At 38.1% G+C, this 18,438-nt stretch overlaps 1 protein-coding gene across 2 annotated transcripts in view; it reads left to right on the top strand.

Annotated features, from left to right (window-relative positions):
* Positions 1-202: 202 nt before the first annotated feature.
* Positions 203-18,438, top strand: part of rgl1 (ral guanine nucleotide dissociation stimulator-like 1) — a 59,097-nt gene continuing 40,861 nt past the window's right edge. Inside the window, exon 1 of one of the 2 annotated variants that reach the window (XR_015496954.1) lies at positions 203-584. Coding sequence is in view for 1 of the 2 variants with exons in the window: in NM_205637.2 (NP_991200.2) it covers positions 450-584 (135 nt within the window). In the remaining variant the exon portion in view is untranslated. The remainder of the gene's footprint in view (positions 585-18,438) is intronic. The other variant, NM_205637.2, reaches the window with a different exon arrangement.

The following is an 18,438-nucleotide window of genomic DNA, read 5'->3' as shown; positions in this document are numbered from 1 at the left end:
GGTTTTAAAATAACTGTTTGGTTCAAACCTCCTTTTAGTTTTTCTCCTTCAACATTTGAACCCACTTTAACCCCTCTTTTCACTCTTTTCCTGTGTTTCTCTCCCTCTTTCTACACACTATTGGTATTAGTTCAGGGGCAGGGCTTATCGCTCAACCCTCCTCCTACTTTGAAGAGAGAGAGAGGGAAAAACAATAGACTTTAATCACTCATGTGGCCACAGCAGAGAGACTACCAAGCTCTTCTCGAATTAGACTCAGGGTGAGAGACAGAGACTTTATTGGACTTCTAAACGCAGACTGTTTCCACTTTACACAAACGGACACAAGGGCACGATCTGGACGACCACAAGTGATAAAACCCTCCTGAGACGTTAACACACAGGCCTTTGATACTGGAGTGCTGGTTCTCTACAGCCTTGAGCATGTGTGGGCAACCTTCCCGAGCATTATGATATCGCACTACCCTCTGGCATCACTGCTCCCCTGGCCACCCGTCCCACAGCTCCTGGATATAGATGGGGATGGAGGGGTGGCCCTGCAGAGGTACCAGCCACGGTCCCCGGAGACCGGCCCTCGATACTGGGTTAGTAACTTGCACATTGTTTTTCATTTGCTTTTTTTGCTGGTTTGGTTCTTTGTTGTGTACGCATATGTTGGGCTCTGTTGGTTGAGGTTTTTCAGAACTGATGAGTTGAAGAACCAAAACTCAAATGATGCGTTTGCGTTTGGATTTTAGTCTATGTAAAATCCTAAACAACATACAGTCGAAGTCAGAATTATTAGCCCCCCCTGAATTATTAAATTTTAAATGATTTTTTCACCTCAATTTCTGTTTAACGATTTTCACAACACATTTCTGCACATAATAGTTTTAATAACTCATCTCGAAATAAGTGATTTATTTTATCTTTGTCATGATGACAGTAAATAATATTTGACTTAACATTTTTCAAGACACTTCTATACAGCTTAAAGTGACATTTAAAGGCTTAACTAGGTTAATTAGGTTAACTAGGCAGGTTAGGGTAATTAGGCAAGTTATTGTATAGCGATAACTTGTTCTGTAGACATCGAAAAGGGGCTAATAATTTTGTCCTTAAAATGGTTTTTAAAAAATTACAAACTGCTTTTATTTTAGCTGAAATAAAACAAATAAGACTTTCTTTGGAAGAAAAAATATTATTAGACATACTGTGAAAATGTCCTTGCTCTGTTAAACATAATTTGGGAAATATTTAAAAAATAAATAAAAATGAAAAGGGGGCCAATAATTCTGACTTCAACTGTATATTGTAGTCATGTTGCCTTAAAAAGTTACATTCCACATTACAATAGCATTAACCTTGTTCAGCTGGACTTTAGACTTAGCATGGGTTCATACTTGTAATTGGATTCTCTTGGTTTGTTTGGTCTGTATCAAAAGCTAAAACTACACATTTGGTCCTATTTGCTTACCATTTACACTGTCATTTTAATACTCACATCTTGTATTAGTTTGTACTGTTTTTAGTTTACTTGTAGATGGTTCATGCATGCGTTCATGTTTCATTTCAGCTGCATCAGAGTTTGTTTGGAAGCTGACCACAGCTTACTTTTTCTGTGCTCATCAGCATTTTAATGACTGTTCACACTTTTTACAAAAGCACACACCAAAAGCTCCACAAATGCCAATTTATTAAATAAAAAAGCCTGATACAAGCCTTGTATCAGCCTTTTTAATTGAATAAATTGGCATTTGTGGAGCTTTTGGTGTTGCCGCCTTTTTGAATATATATTTCACACTTTTTTAATGAAATAGAATCTCACTTTGTGTTTGGGTTCATGTGTTCACACTTGGCCGGTTTGGTTTCATTGACATGAACTCAATTGTTCCAATTGTTCTTTTAGTGCAGTTCATATGAATAGGTGTGAATGCTGCCATCTCATTGGTCCACAACAAACAACAAGCAAACACACCAAGACCAATGAAAAGAAGGCCATTGGTCTGTTTCCAAACTAATAGGCTAACAGAACTTTGTTCATGATTAATTTCTTGTTGAATCACACTACACTGGTAGCGGTTCTTGTTCATGAAGAATCAGATTCCACCTGCCCTGCTGTGAGAGTGTCAATCAAATGCATCAGTTGCATGGATTTGGTTCACTAAAAGAACCGATTTTTAAGAATTGTTTGTTATGGACTCCATCAGTCACATGACTTGGATTTGGTTCACTAAAAGAACCAACTCATAAGACTCATTCATTGGGATTTTGTTCAACTATGATTGTAGTTTGCCAAATTGAACTGAATCATAAGAATTGTTCATTAGGGAATCAAACTCCACTGGTCACCTGGAGTGGATTTGGTTCACTAAAATAACTGGTCAGTGGATTTGTGGTGGTGCCGGTATAGCATGTGCAATTGGAATGAATCAATTGTACTGAATCAAATTGCCTCACAAGTAGTCCTAAATAAAACCTCCTTAAATCATTTAACACTCATGGATGTCAATAAGAGGAATTTTTTTATGAATGCTAGTTTTAAATTTGTTCATGTGTAAGAACACTGAAGTAAACAAGTTTGTATTACCCAGTGCATTGCACTTGTTAAAATTCCATTGTATATAAAATGTCCTAGATTAGCAGTTTTGAGCAGGAGCCAAACATTTAAGGAAGCTGAATCATCTTCAGGGATGAAAAGGAAACACAAGAGTGAATGTGGGCCTCCAGAAAGCCCCTGAGTCGTTTAACCACATATAAAAGAAGCAGCAGAGGTTGTTCAGGGGATGTGGTGTGTTTGTGTGTGTATGTGCCAGTGGTAATGGTGTGTGGGGGTTTCAGAGCCGGAAAGCTTTCTCTGTCAGCGCTTTTTCAATAGTCATGCTGACCGCTGGTGACTCCGTCTGTCTGACCAGCGCTGACCAGAACTGTACGTTTCAATTCAGGGAAACAGTGTTATTGTGTTATACAGAAAGAGACTCAGCAATATAATGTTCTCGCTTTGGAGAGAGAGAGCGCTGTAAGGTGGAGTTATGAATGATGGATGCCAGGCACGTGCACACATAGGGCTCAACCTGTGCAGTGCACATGCCCTTTTTAGTCTTGGATAGAAAGTGCCCTTCCAAAATGATCAAAAGTGCCCCCGCGACGCGGCACACCCTCGGTCCCGCCCTTCAGTTGCGCGCGACAACACCGCTCTTCAGTACGCGCGCAACAACAACCCCCCCCCCCCCCCCCCCTTCCAAAAATTTATCCTGCACATGCCCTTTGGACGGTCTCTGCACGGGCCTGATGGACGCAGAGTGTGTGCATGTGTTTGACAGATCATATTAGAAACGGCTTCATTTTACAAAGGTGAAAGATAAATGTATTAATTATTCTGTGTGCTTCAATAAATAAAAAGGCCTTAATGTGCATAATTTAATATAATAATAATAATCATTATTATTATTATTGTTGTTGTGTTGCTCTGACAATGCAATTCTACACTATATTTATTATTAAATCAGTTGTTAGTATTACATTGGGGCTGCACTATACTGGAAAATTATGCGATGTGTAATATTGTTGTTGAGTACTGCGATAATTATATTTCTTATAATATAATGTTTCACTAGAAAAATGTTGGGTCCCACTTTATATTAAGTGTCCCAAACTACTATGTACTTACATAAAAAAATAAGATAAAATGTACTTGTGTTTATAATGTATTCGAGAACACTTGTGGTGCTCTTGAGTTGGGATAGGGGTTGGGTTATGGACAGGTTTGGTGGTTTGGGTAGGTTTAAGGGTGGGTTAAGGTGTAAGGGATGGTCAACAGTGTATTTTCAAATGTAATTACAAAAGTTAATTACATATGTAATTACATACATGTATTTAATCAAGCAGAAGTACACAGTAAATACATGTATTTACACAATAAGTACATTGTAACAAACTATTAATTCCTATGAAAGGTAGTATTAGTATTAGTAGTATTAATATAAAGTGGGACTTTTTAGCTCTGTTTTTAAATCATTTTTTATGTAATGATATTAAAATAAACAGATAAAATATATTTTTCAGATCTAATCAATTCTAATTCAGACATGGTGCAAACCTTTAGTCTGTACAACCCAGAGTAAAAACATTAGCAGATATTCTGGCTCTGGTTAGCTGTAGTCATTTTCCTTTCATCTCGACTCCTGCCATTAGTATTTATTTTCAGATTCACCTTTAGGCCGATCCAGCCAATAAAAGAACTGCAGCTACTGGAGACGTGGGGATAAAGAAAGTAAGGCCCCATCAAATTTATGTAAATTGTATATTGCATATACTACTATTATGATAATGATACATTTGCGATATATTGTGCAGCCTTAAAATATACTCACACAACAGTTACATATTCAAAATAAAATATTTTGAATTACATAAAAAAATCTACAACTGGGAATCTACATTTCTATTAGAATTAAATTTGCTTTTATTTTTCTGGGTAACACTTTACCTGTGATGCACTACAACTAAATAATAGCTGCTAATAATCCAGCTCTGACCGGAATTATGGTAAAAAAAAAAAAAAAAAACTGTAAAAATGCTACAGGTAAAATCCATGGTTAACTGTAAGTTTCCTTATTATATACAGTGAATAACTGTCATTTTGCTTTACCAGAAATCCTTTCTTGAATTTTTATGGTTTTTTGTTGACATTCAATGATATTACTTTTTTCATTTGTGATGCACATTAGAGTTTTATGTTATGCATGTAATGTTGCTATATATAATATTTATTGCATTACTTTAGTGTTGTGTGTTACCATAAAGGTATTTAGTAGTTGTGTAAATGGGTACCTTCAATATTAGAAAGTTTTTCTGTTTGTGGAAAGGTAGTTTGTGACGAGCATTGGTTCATTACATGACTTTCTCATCACTACATGCCTTTGCTTGTGTTTTTGCATGTGTAACAAAGGTACAATGTGTAGATTTTAATACTACAAAACATTGGTATATTAACACTATAATTAATGAAATACGGTAGTTGTTACTGTTAAATTAAAAATGATTTCATAGTTTCGAAAGTATTTTTAATAGTAAAAATTCTGGCTATTAAAGCTGCTGTGTGCTGTTTTTATTTTTGTGACGTTAAGAAAAGCTGATATTTTTGTAGAAATATTGTAATAATATTTCTCAAAATAACCGTTTTTACTTTTCTTTTCAAATTCAAGCAGACGTTATAAGCATTTGTGATTTGAAACCTTTTCAAGCTCACTTGAGGTATAAAATGGCCCACACTGTAAAACCCAATAAGTTAAGATAACTCAAACCATTTGAGGAAACCGATTGCAACAACCCATTTAAGTTCAAAACCTTCCATTTACTCACATCCATTTGAGTAAACAAATCAGTTTGAGCACAGTAAAACCCAATAAATGAAGAGAACACAACCCAACTGATTACTGTAAAACCCATTAAGTTAAGGCAACTCAAACCGGTTGAGGAAACCAATTGCTACAAACCATTTGAGTATTGTGAACTTACTCCATTTAAGTTGAAGTAATGAGGTATTTAGTTAACTCATTACCTTCAACACTGAGTTCAAAAATCTTTTTTAAATGAGTAGAATTAACTTTCAGTAAATTTTAAGTTAAATACACTCCTTTCATTTGATAAAGTTGACTGTTGGGTTGTACTGTGTAGTATGTAACGCTCAGGCATAATAGGACATAGTGAGATTGACAGAAAGAGAGACAAAAAAGAAAGATCCATCCTTATCCAGCATCCTGCCTCAAGTCTCTTCCTCTCACACTGGAGAGTTTCCGAGTATTGTTCCTCTGACAGCATATTGTTCCTCTGACAGTGAGGCCATAGAGAGCTCCCTGCAGTCCACACACATACTCAACATAGCTCACACACACGTGCGCACTCATTCACATCCATTCAAACACATTCAATTAAATACCAAACCCGCACATGCACAGACCAGCACAAAATGACTTTGTCTTCCACAGCTCCGAAACGCTCTTTTCTCAGCTCTGCCATGAGGGACCCCGACCACCCTTCACCCCGGCCATGACATTCTCACTCCCTCTCACTCTTTCCATTTTCCAAGTTATCTTGCGATTATTGTTCCCATCCACAACTGCTTTAAACTGGAATCCAGAGTTGTGTAACTCTTCTGCTTTCACGGTTATATCACTTAAAGCACTTTACAACCTTGCTGCACTCATATATCCTTCACTGCAGTCACAGAACCTGGTTGTTAAAGTTTGATAGGGCTTTAATGGTCGTTAATGGCTTTGTTTTTGTTGCCTTAATGATGAAAATGGTGGCCAAAGTTCAAGATGGGTCAGGGCGTTCTGCATATTCTGCTTGCCATAAATGCTGATATAGCTGCTGATTTTTTCTGCTTGACACAGCAAAGCCTCTTCACAACCTTTGTAGTCAAGTGATCAAGGACTGGGGTCAATGCACTCATACATTCAGCATATATGGCACGTAACATTCACTCATGCTGAAGTCAATATGGGTCAGTGCCATCACCATTGAGGAAGCTTTAGCGCAGACCGCAAGCGCGTGTCTGGAATTATGCAGAATATAGGAATCGCCAACTAAGCGCTCTTAGTTTTTGCTGGACTTCTCCTTTTGGTGTGTGTTTTTTTTTCGAAAGTGACAACTGATGGTTAGTTGCTGGCCGGTGTTTCCTTGCACTCTGAGTGAGTCACGCGTATCGAAGGAGAATTCAATTCAGTAATTCGCAGACAGTTTTGCAATTGGTGACAAGAAAGCACGAGGACTACTAGAGGTTACACAAGTGCTGTAGTAATGAATGAATTAGAAGAAGATCTAAAAAAATCTAGTCATCTAAAAAAAAATAAGGTGTCAGTTGTGGCCTGTGTTGGTGCTATACCTGTCAACCCTCCTGTTTTTTTTCCGGGATTCACCCGTATTTTGCAATTCTATTCTGCTATTATCCTGTAAAGTTATTTTCCCGTATTTCTCCTGTATTTTTATTCTCTTTATACGAAGGGTGGCAATAAACATAAAATATCTGATCCTTCCAATATGCAATCAATACCGCCAAATCACCAGGGGACGCCCCTTGCCTAGTTTCTTTCCATTAAAGGCGCCTTCACCTCTCCTAGAGTTGTGTCTGTCTGCAGACTGCAAGACAGGGGCGAAACACGAAAGTTCCTTAGGAGTGTAACTTGTAGTATGTTAGAGGCGTAACTTAAAGTTATGGAGACATGTCAAAACTATGTTGTCGGGAAGATGGCACTGTACATCAGTTATTAATATCTACATCTACTCCACACATAAACCCAACCATCATTGTTATTAATTTTTTACACCCTCCCTAACCCTAAACCCAACAATCACAGTTTTTAATGTACAGTCACGAGTTGTGGAGGCTTTCATACCTGGCACGCTCACCATTGTACTATTAATTGCAACCACAGGGAGCGACGCTGAGTAAGCTGACTGTTATGACAAAACAGATGAAGAAGTGGAGTTGCTTGCTGGAGTTGCTAATTGAATGAATATAATAATAAATCAAATAAATTAGTTGTGGATAAATTTAGAGAAAATTCATTGAACACTTTTGCAGAGAATGTTTTCTAAGTATTTCCGCCATCTTGCCAACAACATCTCGTTGTGACATCTCGCATAGTTTAATGAGATCTCGATAACTAAGTTACTCCTCTAACTTACTGCAAGTTACGCCTTTCATCTTACGCCCCCGTCTTGCAATTCACAGACAGATACACTTGCCCTTCTATGCAATCCTCCAAACAGTCTCCAAACACCGCTTTATGTAGCGGTGCGTGACTGTCAGACGTGCTCCAAATTGATAAATAGACGCTGTTTCCCAAATGGATTCTGTACACGCAATTTGAAGTGGAGGGGAAGTGGTCTCTCTGGGTTTTGGGTGCATGTTTGAATAGACATATACATATTATTATTATTAATAATAATAATAATAATAATAATAATAATATCTTTACATGTCAATCTCAGTGGGTTTTCTTTTAAACACACCAAATTTTGTCTTAAATGAGCATAAGCAGTTAGGAAAGCAATCAAATGCTTTCATTATGAATCTGTGCAATTGACACCTCTGTTATTTAATGTTATCAAACGAAAAATCTAAATGAGAGATTCATTCGCTTCTCTTTAATCAGAATGTTTAAGTTATATATTGAAGAGAAGGTTAATGAGATTTGATAACTTGATCCAATTTCTTTTTAATAGCTTTTAATTTAAATAGGCTAAACTTTTATTTATTTTCAGCTTTTTTCTAATGTATATGTAAGCTATTGTGTCCTTTGTAAACAATAATAATACAATAATAACAACTTATTACAGACCATTTCAATTGTTTATTTACACCCCAATGAAACAGCTAAAAGATTTTTGGGGGAGTATATCTTATTTTCACATCCCAATGTTGACAGGTATGGTTGGTTGGTGGGAAATGCAGGTTTGAATCTGGCAAGTGTTTGGTCCAGTTACCTCTGTTGTGCTTTGATAAATTCTCTGCAGAAAAATCCAGCATTGATGATCATCAATATAAGCTGAGTTTGCACTTAAATATTTTTAAAGATTTTCAAAATGTTGGTGACCACAAAAATAAATAAATGTGCATTTTGTACCCAGGAACTTTGGTAATACACTAAAAGATTTTTTTGCAGATTTTCAAAATGTTAAATACCACAAACAAAGATTGGACAAAAAGGACAAAGACCCTTTGTTTCTACAGTGTGTGGTTTACCACGAAAGACGAAACATCACACAAAACAAAATATTTCCAACCAGAGTCCCAAATTTGAACTCAGGAAATCTCACAGAATCCCCCTAGACTTAAAAATAAACATGACAGATGAATAAACAAATAAACATTTGTGCTGTGCCACACATCGACAAGCTAATCCCCAGTTTCCGCCGTCCAAATTCATTTCTTTTCGTGCTGCACCATGACTGTGTTTGATATGCCTCTGTCTTCTCCATCTTTGGATATTGTTTCATTTCATGTTTTGATCTCTGCATTGTACAAAAAAATGCTGGGTTCAACACAATTCCTACACGTTGTCCTAACACAAATTGATTAAGTTAACTTAATTGTTTTTATAAATTTAAATGGATTGAACATGAAACAATTAAGTTGCCCCCCCCCCACCCAAAAAAAAAAAAACTTAAGAATTGTGTTGTTTCAGCTCATTTTAAATAAGCGGTTTGAACTGCAGCGAAAGTCATCTTTTGAACATGACTTTTATGCAGGTTTGTCTTCATGGTTTGCCCCACACTTCAGAATTACTGATGTTAAAACTGACTTAATTGGCTAAGAAGAACCAATTGTTTATTCATTTAATTTATTTTTCACAACAAGGGACAGTTTACATTAATCAACATTCCCCAAGAACGTAAATGTATACCCAAATTAGCCCAAAGACTAGTTGTCATTGGTGGTTCCGTTGCCAGATGTTAAAGGCCATACCAATAAAAATTCAAACTGAAAGCAATGCACAAATAAGCAACAGAAAATACCCAAAACAACAACAACATCAAAAAGCCTAGTGTTCACATTGTTGATTATTAAGAAGTAATTTCCTAAAATCATATTTTAATGACGTAAAAGATGCACATTCTCTAACAGATGGTGGTATCAAATTCCACTGATGTGATGCTTTAAAAGAAAAACAAGCTTGACCAAAAGAAGTTTTTCTAAGTGGAATAAAACAATCAGCTCTAGCTGCAACCCAAGTCACTCTATTTTCTACTGATTTAAACTGGAAAATGTCAGATAGAAGGGGAGGAGATAAACCATGCATAATCTCAGAGGCGATCCAACTGTAAATCACAAATAGTCAACATCTTGAATATTTACGATTCACAGTTGGAGTGCCTCTGACGTTCTTCTGAGCCGATTAGGTCAGTCTTAACACAACTCCCACCACAGGAAAATCTGATAAGATAACCTTTAGAACCCCCAAGCTATTCGGGACATTAGGATTGTTGGAAAGGGAGAAATCTGCTCAAAATCAGCCCGATTATCTTGTGGTGTATCTGTCCAGCCTAAGGAAATTGGGGGCAACCCCAGCATAGATTTGCTTGAGGAGAGATTCATACTGGTTCACCAGCTTGACCAGCACTATACTGGCTCTAACCGCCACAAACCAGCCTGGAATTCATGCTGGATTTTTTTTAGCAGGGTTCATGCCCTCTCCCTGCTGTCTCTGTCAAAAAGGGACCTTAAATGCATAAATCAAGGCTTAATTGAAAGGACTGACACTGTTTTCCTTCTTTGAATGTACAGAATACGTATAAACATGTGCTTGCTTGCAGATATGTGCATTTCTGTTTAAAATTGAAAGATTTCTTAACATTTTAGTTTAAGTTTTTATGCTTGCCGAGAATGCAGTCAAAAAAAATCAAGAGTACAGTAAAACATAATTTTGTGTAATATTATATATATTCTACAGATGTTAACATATTTTAAATTGGATTTTAGAATTGAATAAGCTAAATTGCTCATAGGGAATGTGTGAATGCTAGAGTGTATGGGTGTTTTCCCAGTACTCGGTTGTGGAAGGGCATCCACTACATAAAATATATCTAAATATATCCTGGATAAGTAGGCCGAAGGAAAATTAATGAATGAATGAAACTGGATTTTATGCCTGTGATGGCAATGCTATTTTCAGCATCACATTATTCTTCAGAAATCGTGCGGATATGCTGCTTAAGAAACTGTTTGCACAGAACAGTAGTGCTGCCTAATCATTTTGTAGATCTACTTTTTCCATCATGTTTAATTATTGAAAAGGAACTACATATGTCTGATTTGTTTTCATAACAATATAAATATACAAATAATTTCAAATGAAGAATTAAAGGGCATCTAAGATGAAAACTATCAATTGAGAGCTGTTTGGACAGAACTGTGTGTAGGTATAGTGTGTCAATAGTCATATTGAAGTGATATAAACACAATAAGTCTCTTTTTTAAAATTTCCTGACCTTAAAATCGGATCCAAACCCCTTCCATTTTGATTCCCACCACGACGTGACATAGGAGTGCAGTTTCCCCGGCCACTGAATTGATTGACAGATGCGTATTAACATGTCTTGATAGTAACTCGTATAAACATATCAACAAGACAGGACTTGCCAAAAGCAACTGGGATTAAAAGATCTGTTCAGCTCTCTGTGATCATCAATCATCATCGAATGTGATCAAGAATGAGTTTTACAAGTTTAAATTGTTTTTCAAACAATGCATGTTTGTAATGAATTACAGCAATTTTACCGTCTTTATCACCACAGCCACATGTCAGTACAATTATAAAAGAACAGGCACATGCACACATAGGGCTCAACCTGTGCAGGGCACATGCCCTTTTTAGTATTGGATAGAAAGTGCCCTTCCAAAATGATCTGAAGTGGCCCAGCGACACAATCCCCCGCTCTTCAGTTCGCACGCGACATCGCCACCCCCCCTCCCCCCACCCCCCCACAAAACGGGGCTGTAAAAGAATGCGCTTCAATCCCAGTTTGTTCCCAATAAATCAGGTTTATTTTGTACAATAACATAATGAATATCTATACAGCCATGGATATTAACATGTATCCTGTCACATTTGCATGCAAAAACTTTGTGGAATCATTGTGTGTGACTAATTGTTCTCTTCGGCACATTAACTCCACAACAAATACATCAAATAATCATTGGGAAAGTTCTTACTGTAGTATTTAGTATTTCTCACAAACGTGAGATCTTCTTCCTTCATGTCTGTCATTGTGCTGTTTATCTGATGCAGCCTTGGCTGAGATTTAAGCACACTATGACAGGCATGTGGGAACGGTGGGTGGGGAGAACTAGCATTAAAGGCACAAGCAACAAAAACAGCTACAAAATGCTCAGAGCTGAAAATTCCAATGTTCTGGAGGCTATAATAAATAATCTGATGGGTGTTTTGAGCTGAAACTTTACAGACACATTCTGGAGACACAAAATACTTTTTTTAGTCAGCTGATGAGTAAACAGTACATTTTTCATTTGTGGGTGAACTAATACTTTACCCCCTGTATAGCATTATACACGTCTGGCATTCTCAATGGATGTGTCAGTTTGCATCACTGCACTATTGAACTTCCTCTGTGGAATTTGGTTCAGCGAGTGTATGATAATGGATCACGTTAATAAAGCTGATAATATGACTGCTGTCACCCTCGATCTGACGTGACGCCTCTGGCTGAAGTCTATAGGGGCAAATCACTCAACTGGGGCAGAAGTTTTATACCCCATGTGTATAGAGCAAGAGGTTACACAGGGTCAATCATCGAGTGCACATCTGTGTATATAAGGCAAAATGTAGGAAACAAGCATTCATCTAATGGTGTGTGTGTGTTGGAGGCACTGTAAAGAGATTGAGCTGGAGTGTGTGCCGCTAAACTCTCGTTCTGGGAGGTCTGTGAATCATCTTAGCTGCGGTAGATGACAGGTGTGAAGCCACTCAGGTCACTGCAGCAGTTACATAAACACACACACACACACACACAGCACTCTTTAGCCCCACACAGCAAAAAAAAAAAACAACAACTCCCTCCTAAAACCCCCATTCATTCCTGTTTCTCCCCCCTGTGGCCGGCCTGATCCTTGTCATGTGGCCTGGCTTTTCTGTGTCAGAGAGGGAGGAGAAGAAGGAAGAAAGGGATGAATGGAGGGAGCAAAGACTCAAGCTGACAAGCTGATGAACACTGGCTAAAGTCATTAAACTGTCTGATCAGCAAACAAACTCTTGGCAGACTGAATCAGCGGATCACAGAAGACAAAGAGACTGTGCTGTCTATCTATCCCTCCATCATCTGTTACATTTGTCTGTCTGTATTTCATCAACACATTAATTTGTCCATTTCTTTTAATTCATGTCATTCATCCATCCATCATCTGTTCCTTCTGTCTGTCTATGTGTCCATCCGTCCATCCATCCATCTCTCTCTGTTTGTATTCCATCCACTCATCTGTTCGTCCTTCTGTCTGTCTGTCTGTCCATCTGTATATTCTGTCCATCCATTCTTCTTTCTGTTCATTTGTCCATCTCTCTGTTCAACTGTCTGTCTGTCTGTCTTCCATCCATCCGTCCATCCATCCATCCAATTATCCATCATTATTTCCTTCTGTTTGTCTGTCTGTTTGGCCATCCGTTCGTCCATCCCTCCACCTCTCTCTGTCTGTATTACATTAATTCATCAGTTCGTCCGTCCGTCGTTCCTTTTGTCTGTCTGTCCATCCGTCCATTCATCCATCTCTCTCTGTTTAAAATGCATCCACTCATCTGTCTGTCCATCTCTGTCTGTCTTTCTATCTGTCTGTCTGTCTGTCTGTCCATACATCCATCTATTCATCATCTGTTCCTTCTGTCTGTTCATCTGTCCATCTCTCTGTCCATCTATCTGTCTGTCTCTTCCATCCATACATCTGTCATCATCTGTTCCATGTCTGTCTGGTTCATCTGCACATCTATCCATTCATCCGTCTGTCTGTCTGTCTGTCCTTCATCCATCTATCCATCATCTGTTCCTTCTGTCTGTTCATCTGTCCATCTCTCTTTCCGTCTGTCTGTCTGTCTGTCTGTCTGTCTGTCTGTCTCTTCCATCCATACATCTGTCATCATCTGTTCCATGTCTGTCTCTGTTTCCTCAACACTTCTGTTCGTTCATCTGTCTGTCTGTCTCTCCATCTATGCGTCCATCCATTCATCTCTCTGTCTGTCTGTCCATCTGTATATGCCATCCATCAATCCTTCTGTCTGTTCGTCTGTCCATCTCGCTGTCTGTCTGTCTTCCATCCATTCATCCATCATCTGCTCAATTTGTCTGTCTTCATTTCATCTACACATCTATCCGTCCAACTGTCTGTCTGTTCTTCATCCATCCATCATCTGTTCCCTCTGTCTGTCTCGCCGTCCACCCGTCCGTCCATCCATCTCTCTGTCTGTCCATCTGTATATCCTGTCCATCCATCTTTCTGTCTTTTTTTCTGTCTTTTATCCATCCATCTATTCATTTTTCATCTGTTCCTTCTGTCTGTCTGTCCATCCATCCATCTCTCTGTATTCTATTCAAACATCCATCTGTCCTTCTGTCTGTCTGTCCGTCCATCTGTATATCCTGTCCATCTATCCATCAGTCTATCCGTCTGTCCATCTCTCCATTCGTCCATCTGTCTGTCTTTCATCCATCCATCCATCATCTATTTTTTTCTGTCTCTCCGTTCATCTGTCCATCTATCTCTCTGTCTGTTCCATCTATCTATCTATCTATCTATCTATCTATCTATCTATCTATCTATCTATCTATCTATCTATCTATCTGTCTGTCTGTCTGTCTGTCTGTCTGTCTGTCTGTCTGTCTGTCTGTCTGTCTGTCTGTCTGTCTGTCTGTCTGTCTGTCTGTCCGTCCGTCCGTCCGTCCGTCCGTCCGTCCGTCCGTCCGTCCGTCCGTCCGTCCGTCCGTCCGTCCATCTATCTATCTTTCTATCTATCTATCTAATCTGTCTATCTGTCTGTCTGTCTGTCTGTCCGCCTGTCTGTTTATCCCATCTATCCCTCCGTCTATCTCCCTGTCAGTATTTCTGTTTGTCTGTATAGCACCGCTCAATCCATCTGTTTATGATTAAGGTTGGCAGATGGTTTAGCTAACATGGGGGTCCAAACCAGACTTGCCACACTGACTAATTAAAGCTTATTAACTCCCGGTCAAAGGGAAAGATTAACTACACCTACTTACTCGCAAACAACTGGCCACCATATCAGCCATCAAAGAATGCCCACAAGGATTTTTCTGTTTTTGACCAATTCCAGCACATTCTTAAACTCATTCTTTAACTTTATCCTAATTCTGACTGTAAAATTAGTCCGCCACAGTTCCTGTCAGGTTCTGTTATTATGATGCTCGAAACACAGGACAAACTTTAAATGCTTTATTTTCATTTCAGTTCTCCTCCCCAGCTAAAAATGGTTAAGGAATATGTACAACGCGTTGTATTTGTATTAATAATGCCCAGGTGACCAAGATAATTCAAATAAATGTACAAAAACATTACAATAAATTTAGGATTGACAGAAAACATGGAAAGTCAATGAAAAAGAACATTAAGTAAGAGGGAACCAATTCAACGGGAAGGTGAAGCGTTTCTTGGAAACTGTAAAACACATAAATTCCCATCGGAGCAGATCATAACAATTAAACTTTGTTTATTTGTTTATTCTGTGTTAAAGTTGCTAAGTCAGAGCAGAATCGTCTCACACTGCCCTCTACTGGGTATACATTAACACACGCTTAGGATTGACACAAACACATACTCTACACACTTTCTCCCCAGCTCCTACAACAAACGTTTCAGGAATGATGGTTTAGTTTCTGGGAAGTGTGTTTCTGTTAGCATCCTGCTCAGTTCCAGCCATTGGAGGATGCTCACAGATGTTTTTACCACATATTTCACAATGACAGTTTTTCCACTGTGGCGTATTTAGCCTGTGCTTCTGATTGCACTCAGTGGGGAAGAAGCTTCTCTCTTCTTTGTTTTGTTTTAGTTTTCTTTCATTCGAAAACCCCAGGACATCCCTACTCAAGGACTTTCAGTTCTTCATTCATGTCTGTCAGTTGGTTACAGTAATGTCAGTGTGATATTAATTTGTGCTGATTTGGAAAAGAAGGTGGAAAAATAAGTTTCTTGCCCAGATAAGGGGAAACAAATCACCAAAAATGATCAATTGTTTGATTTGAAATTAAACACCAGTGCATTTTAAACTCTGCTCAATATATTTCTATAAAATTGTATACTGTATAACCAAAGGTAACAATAAACCTTTGGTCAGATGCTGCAAATGTTGGCAGATGTTACAGGTAATTTGAGCATTCATTGCGTTTTATGGCACTTCTATAAAGCAGCTTTTCAGTGTTTACCCCTGGATGTCGATTTCAGTTGATGAACAGAAGAAATAAACTGAAAGAGTTTGAACAATACAACACGGTGGCTCAGTGGTTAGCACTGTCTCCTCACAGCAAGAAAGTCTCTGGTTCGAGTCCCGGCTGGGTCAGTTTGCATTTCTGTGTGAAGTTTGCATGTTTTCCCTGTGTTCGTGTAGGCCTTCTCCGGATGCTCCGGTTGCCCCCACAGTCCAAAGACATGCGCTATAGGTGAATTGAATAAGCTAAATTGGCCGTTGTGTATGAGTGTGAATACGAGTGTATGGGTGTTTCCCTGTACTGCATTGCAGCTGGATGGGCATCCGCTGCGTAAAACATATGCTGGATAAGTTGCTGTTTTAACATATGCTGGATAAGTTGCGATGTGGTGACCCCAGATGAATAAAGAGACTAAGCCGAAGGAAAATGAATGAATAAATGTTGACTAATAGTTCATCTGTGTTTTCCAACAAGTTTGTTTTGGTATGTTTTTTTACTGCAGAAACAAACTCCAAATAAACCTAGTTTGGGTCTGATAAGTTTGAAATTGCAAAAAAAAAAAAAAAAATTTTTAGACGAAGTATATTTTATTTGGGACAGTGTTTCTCAACCACATTCCTGAAGGACTACCAGCTCTGCACACTTTCCATGTATCCTTGATCAAATGCTCATCCTAATTTTGCCAAGTATGATGCAATCCTGGATTTACATCTATGTTGATCCTCAAACATCTTTTTTGTTCAAAAATGTAATTTATTCCCCACCCCTAAACCCAACCATAACTGTAAATTATTCCCCCAATCAGAGGGAAATAATAGCTGGATATCAATCATGTAGAAGTGCATAAACCTAAACTTTACATTAAAGGTTGATCGGAATGTTGTTCCAGGATCAACGTAGATCCAGGAACATGTCCTACTTGGTGAAATCAGGTTGGTGTTGATTAAACACACCTGATTCAAATTATCAGCTCATTAGCAGAGTCTGAAAAGTCCTGATATGGGTGTGACAGACAAAGGAGACATCCAAAACATGCAGTGTTGGTGGTCCTCCAGGAACTTGGTTGAGAATCCTGCTTTAGAACATCCTAAAAAAAACACAATTTAATTTTTATAAAGGGACATTTCACCCAAAACTGACTCTTTACTTGGTCCAAACCTGTTTAACTTTCTTTCTTTTGTTGAACACACACACGCACACACTCAAAAAAAAAAGATGTTTTGAAGAAAGCTAGAAACCTGAAACCATTTACTTCCAAAATATTTTTTTTCCTCTTTTTCTTTGAGAGTCAGTGGTTTTCAGCTTTCTTTAAAACATCTTCTTTTGTGTTCAACAGAATAAAGAAACTCATAATGTTTAAAACCACTTGACAAACAGTGAGTACATTTTCTTTCTTTTTTAGGAGAACTGTCCCTTTAATACTGGTAATAATAATAATAATAATAATAATAATAATAATAATAATAATAAAGCACCAAATCAGCATATTAGAATGATTTCTGAAAGATCATGTGACACTGAAGTAATTATGCTGAAAATTCAGCTATGCAAACACAGATATGGAAATGTATATATATATATATATATATATATATATATATATATATATATATATATATATATATATATATATATATATATACATATATATTAAAATATGATACACTTATTAACTTATAAATTAAAACTTTTAAATATATATAAGAATTCTTACAATATTTCAATATTGCTGCAAATTTTGTGAGCATTAAAACATGTAAAATCCTGCTATTATAGTAGAATGAGCTTTTCCAAACACAATTTTGCCACAGGCTTAGAATGTTGTTTAACAGAATAAAAAAAACACATGCTCATTATTGCAACAACAGATCACAGATTCACAAGAATTATGAATCACAGATTGACGCTTTTTATCGGACAACCTCCAGGAAGAGTTAATGTTGCCTGGCACGTCATAACAGAGAGAAACACACCACAGCTGAAGGTTTTCTTCCCAGCGCCCTCTAGCTCCGACTCTGTCTCTGTCTGCGTCAGCTCAGTTTATAACTCCTCTGCTGACGCTGGTGCAGCACAGCAGTCCCAAATCACATCATAAATCTCCCTATACATGCACTAGACCCACTTCTTCTTCATTCCCCAGCTTTTTGCAAGCCCCACTGATGCTGTAGACATGATACCACTCTTTTCGGTCAGGTACGGTGACGAGCGCCACACAGATTTGGGAGGCTGCAGGCAGGAAGTGGGAGATTTCCTGGAATGTGTGTGTTTTTCCCCCACTGTGGTGCAATAACAGCAGTCTCGTTACTCATGTCAGTGTGCTCCATAGCTTCACAGGCCCTGTGCGAGTGTGTGTTTACGGGTGTGTGTTTACGTGTGTTTGTGTGTGCTGGAGGAGAGACTTACTGGAGACTGGGATTGTTCTCTAGGGAGGTATGTATGTCTCTGTTGGTGTCGACAGGACTGATATCCTCCATCTCTCTTGGGATGCTTTCTGTGATTCCCTTTAAG

Source organism: Danio rerio, chromosome 8, assembly GCF_052040795.2.
Source record: "Danio rerio strain M-AB ecotype USA chromosome 8, GRCz13ab, whole genome shotgun sequence".
NCBI classification, from domain to species: Eukaryota; Metazoa; Chordata; class Actinopteri; order Cypriniformes; family Danionidae; genus Danio; species Danio rerio.
The sequence above is the reverse complement of the archived record's forward strand: the minus strand, read 5'-3'. Positions and strand labels throughout refer to the sequence as shown.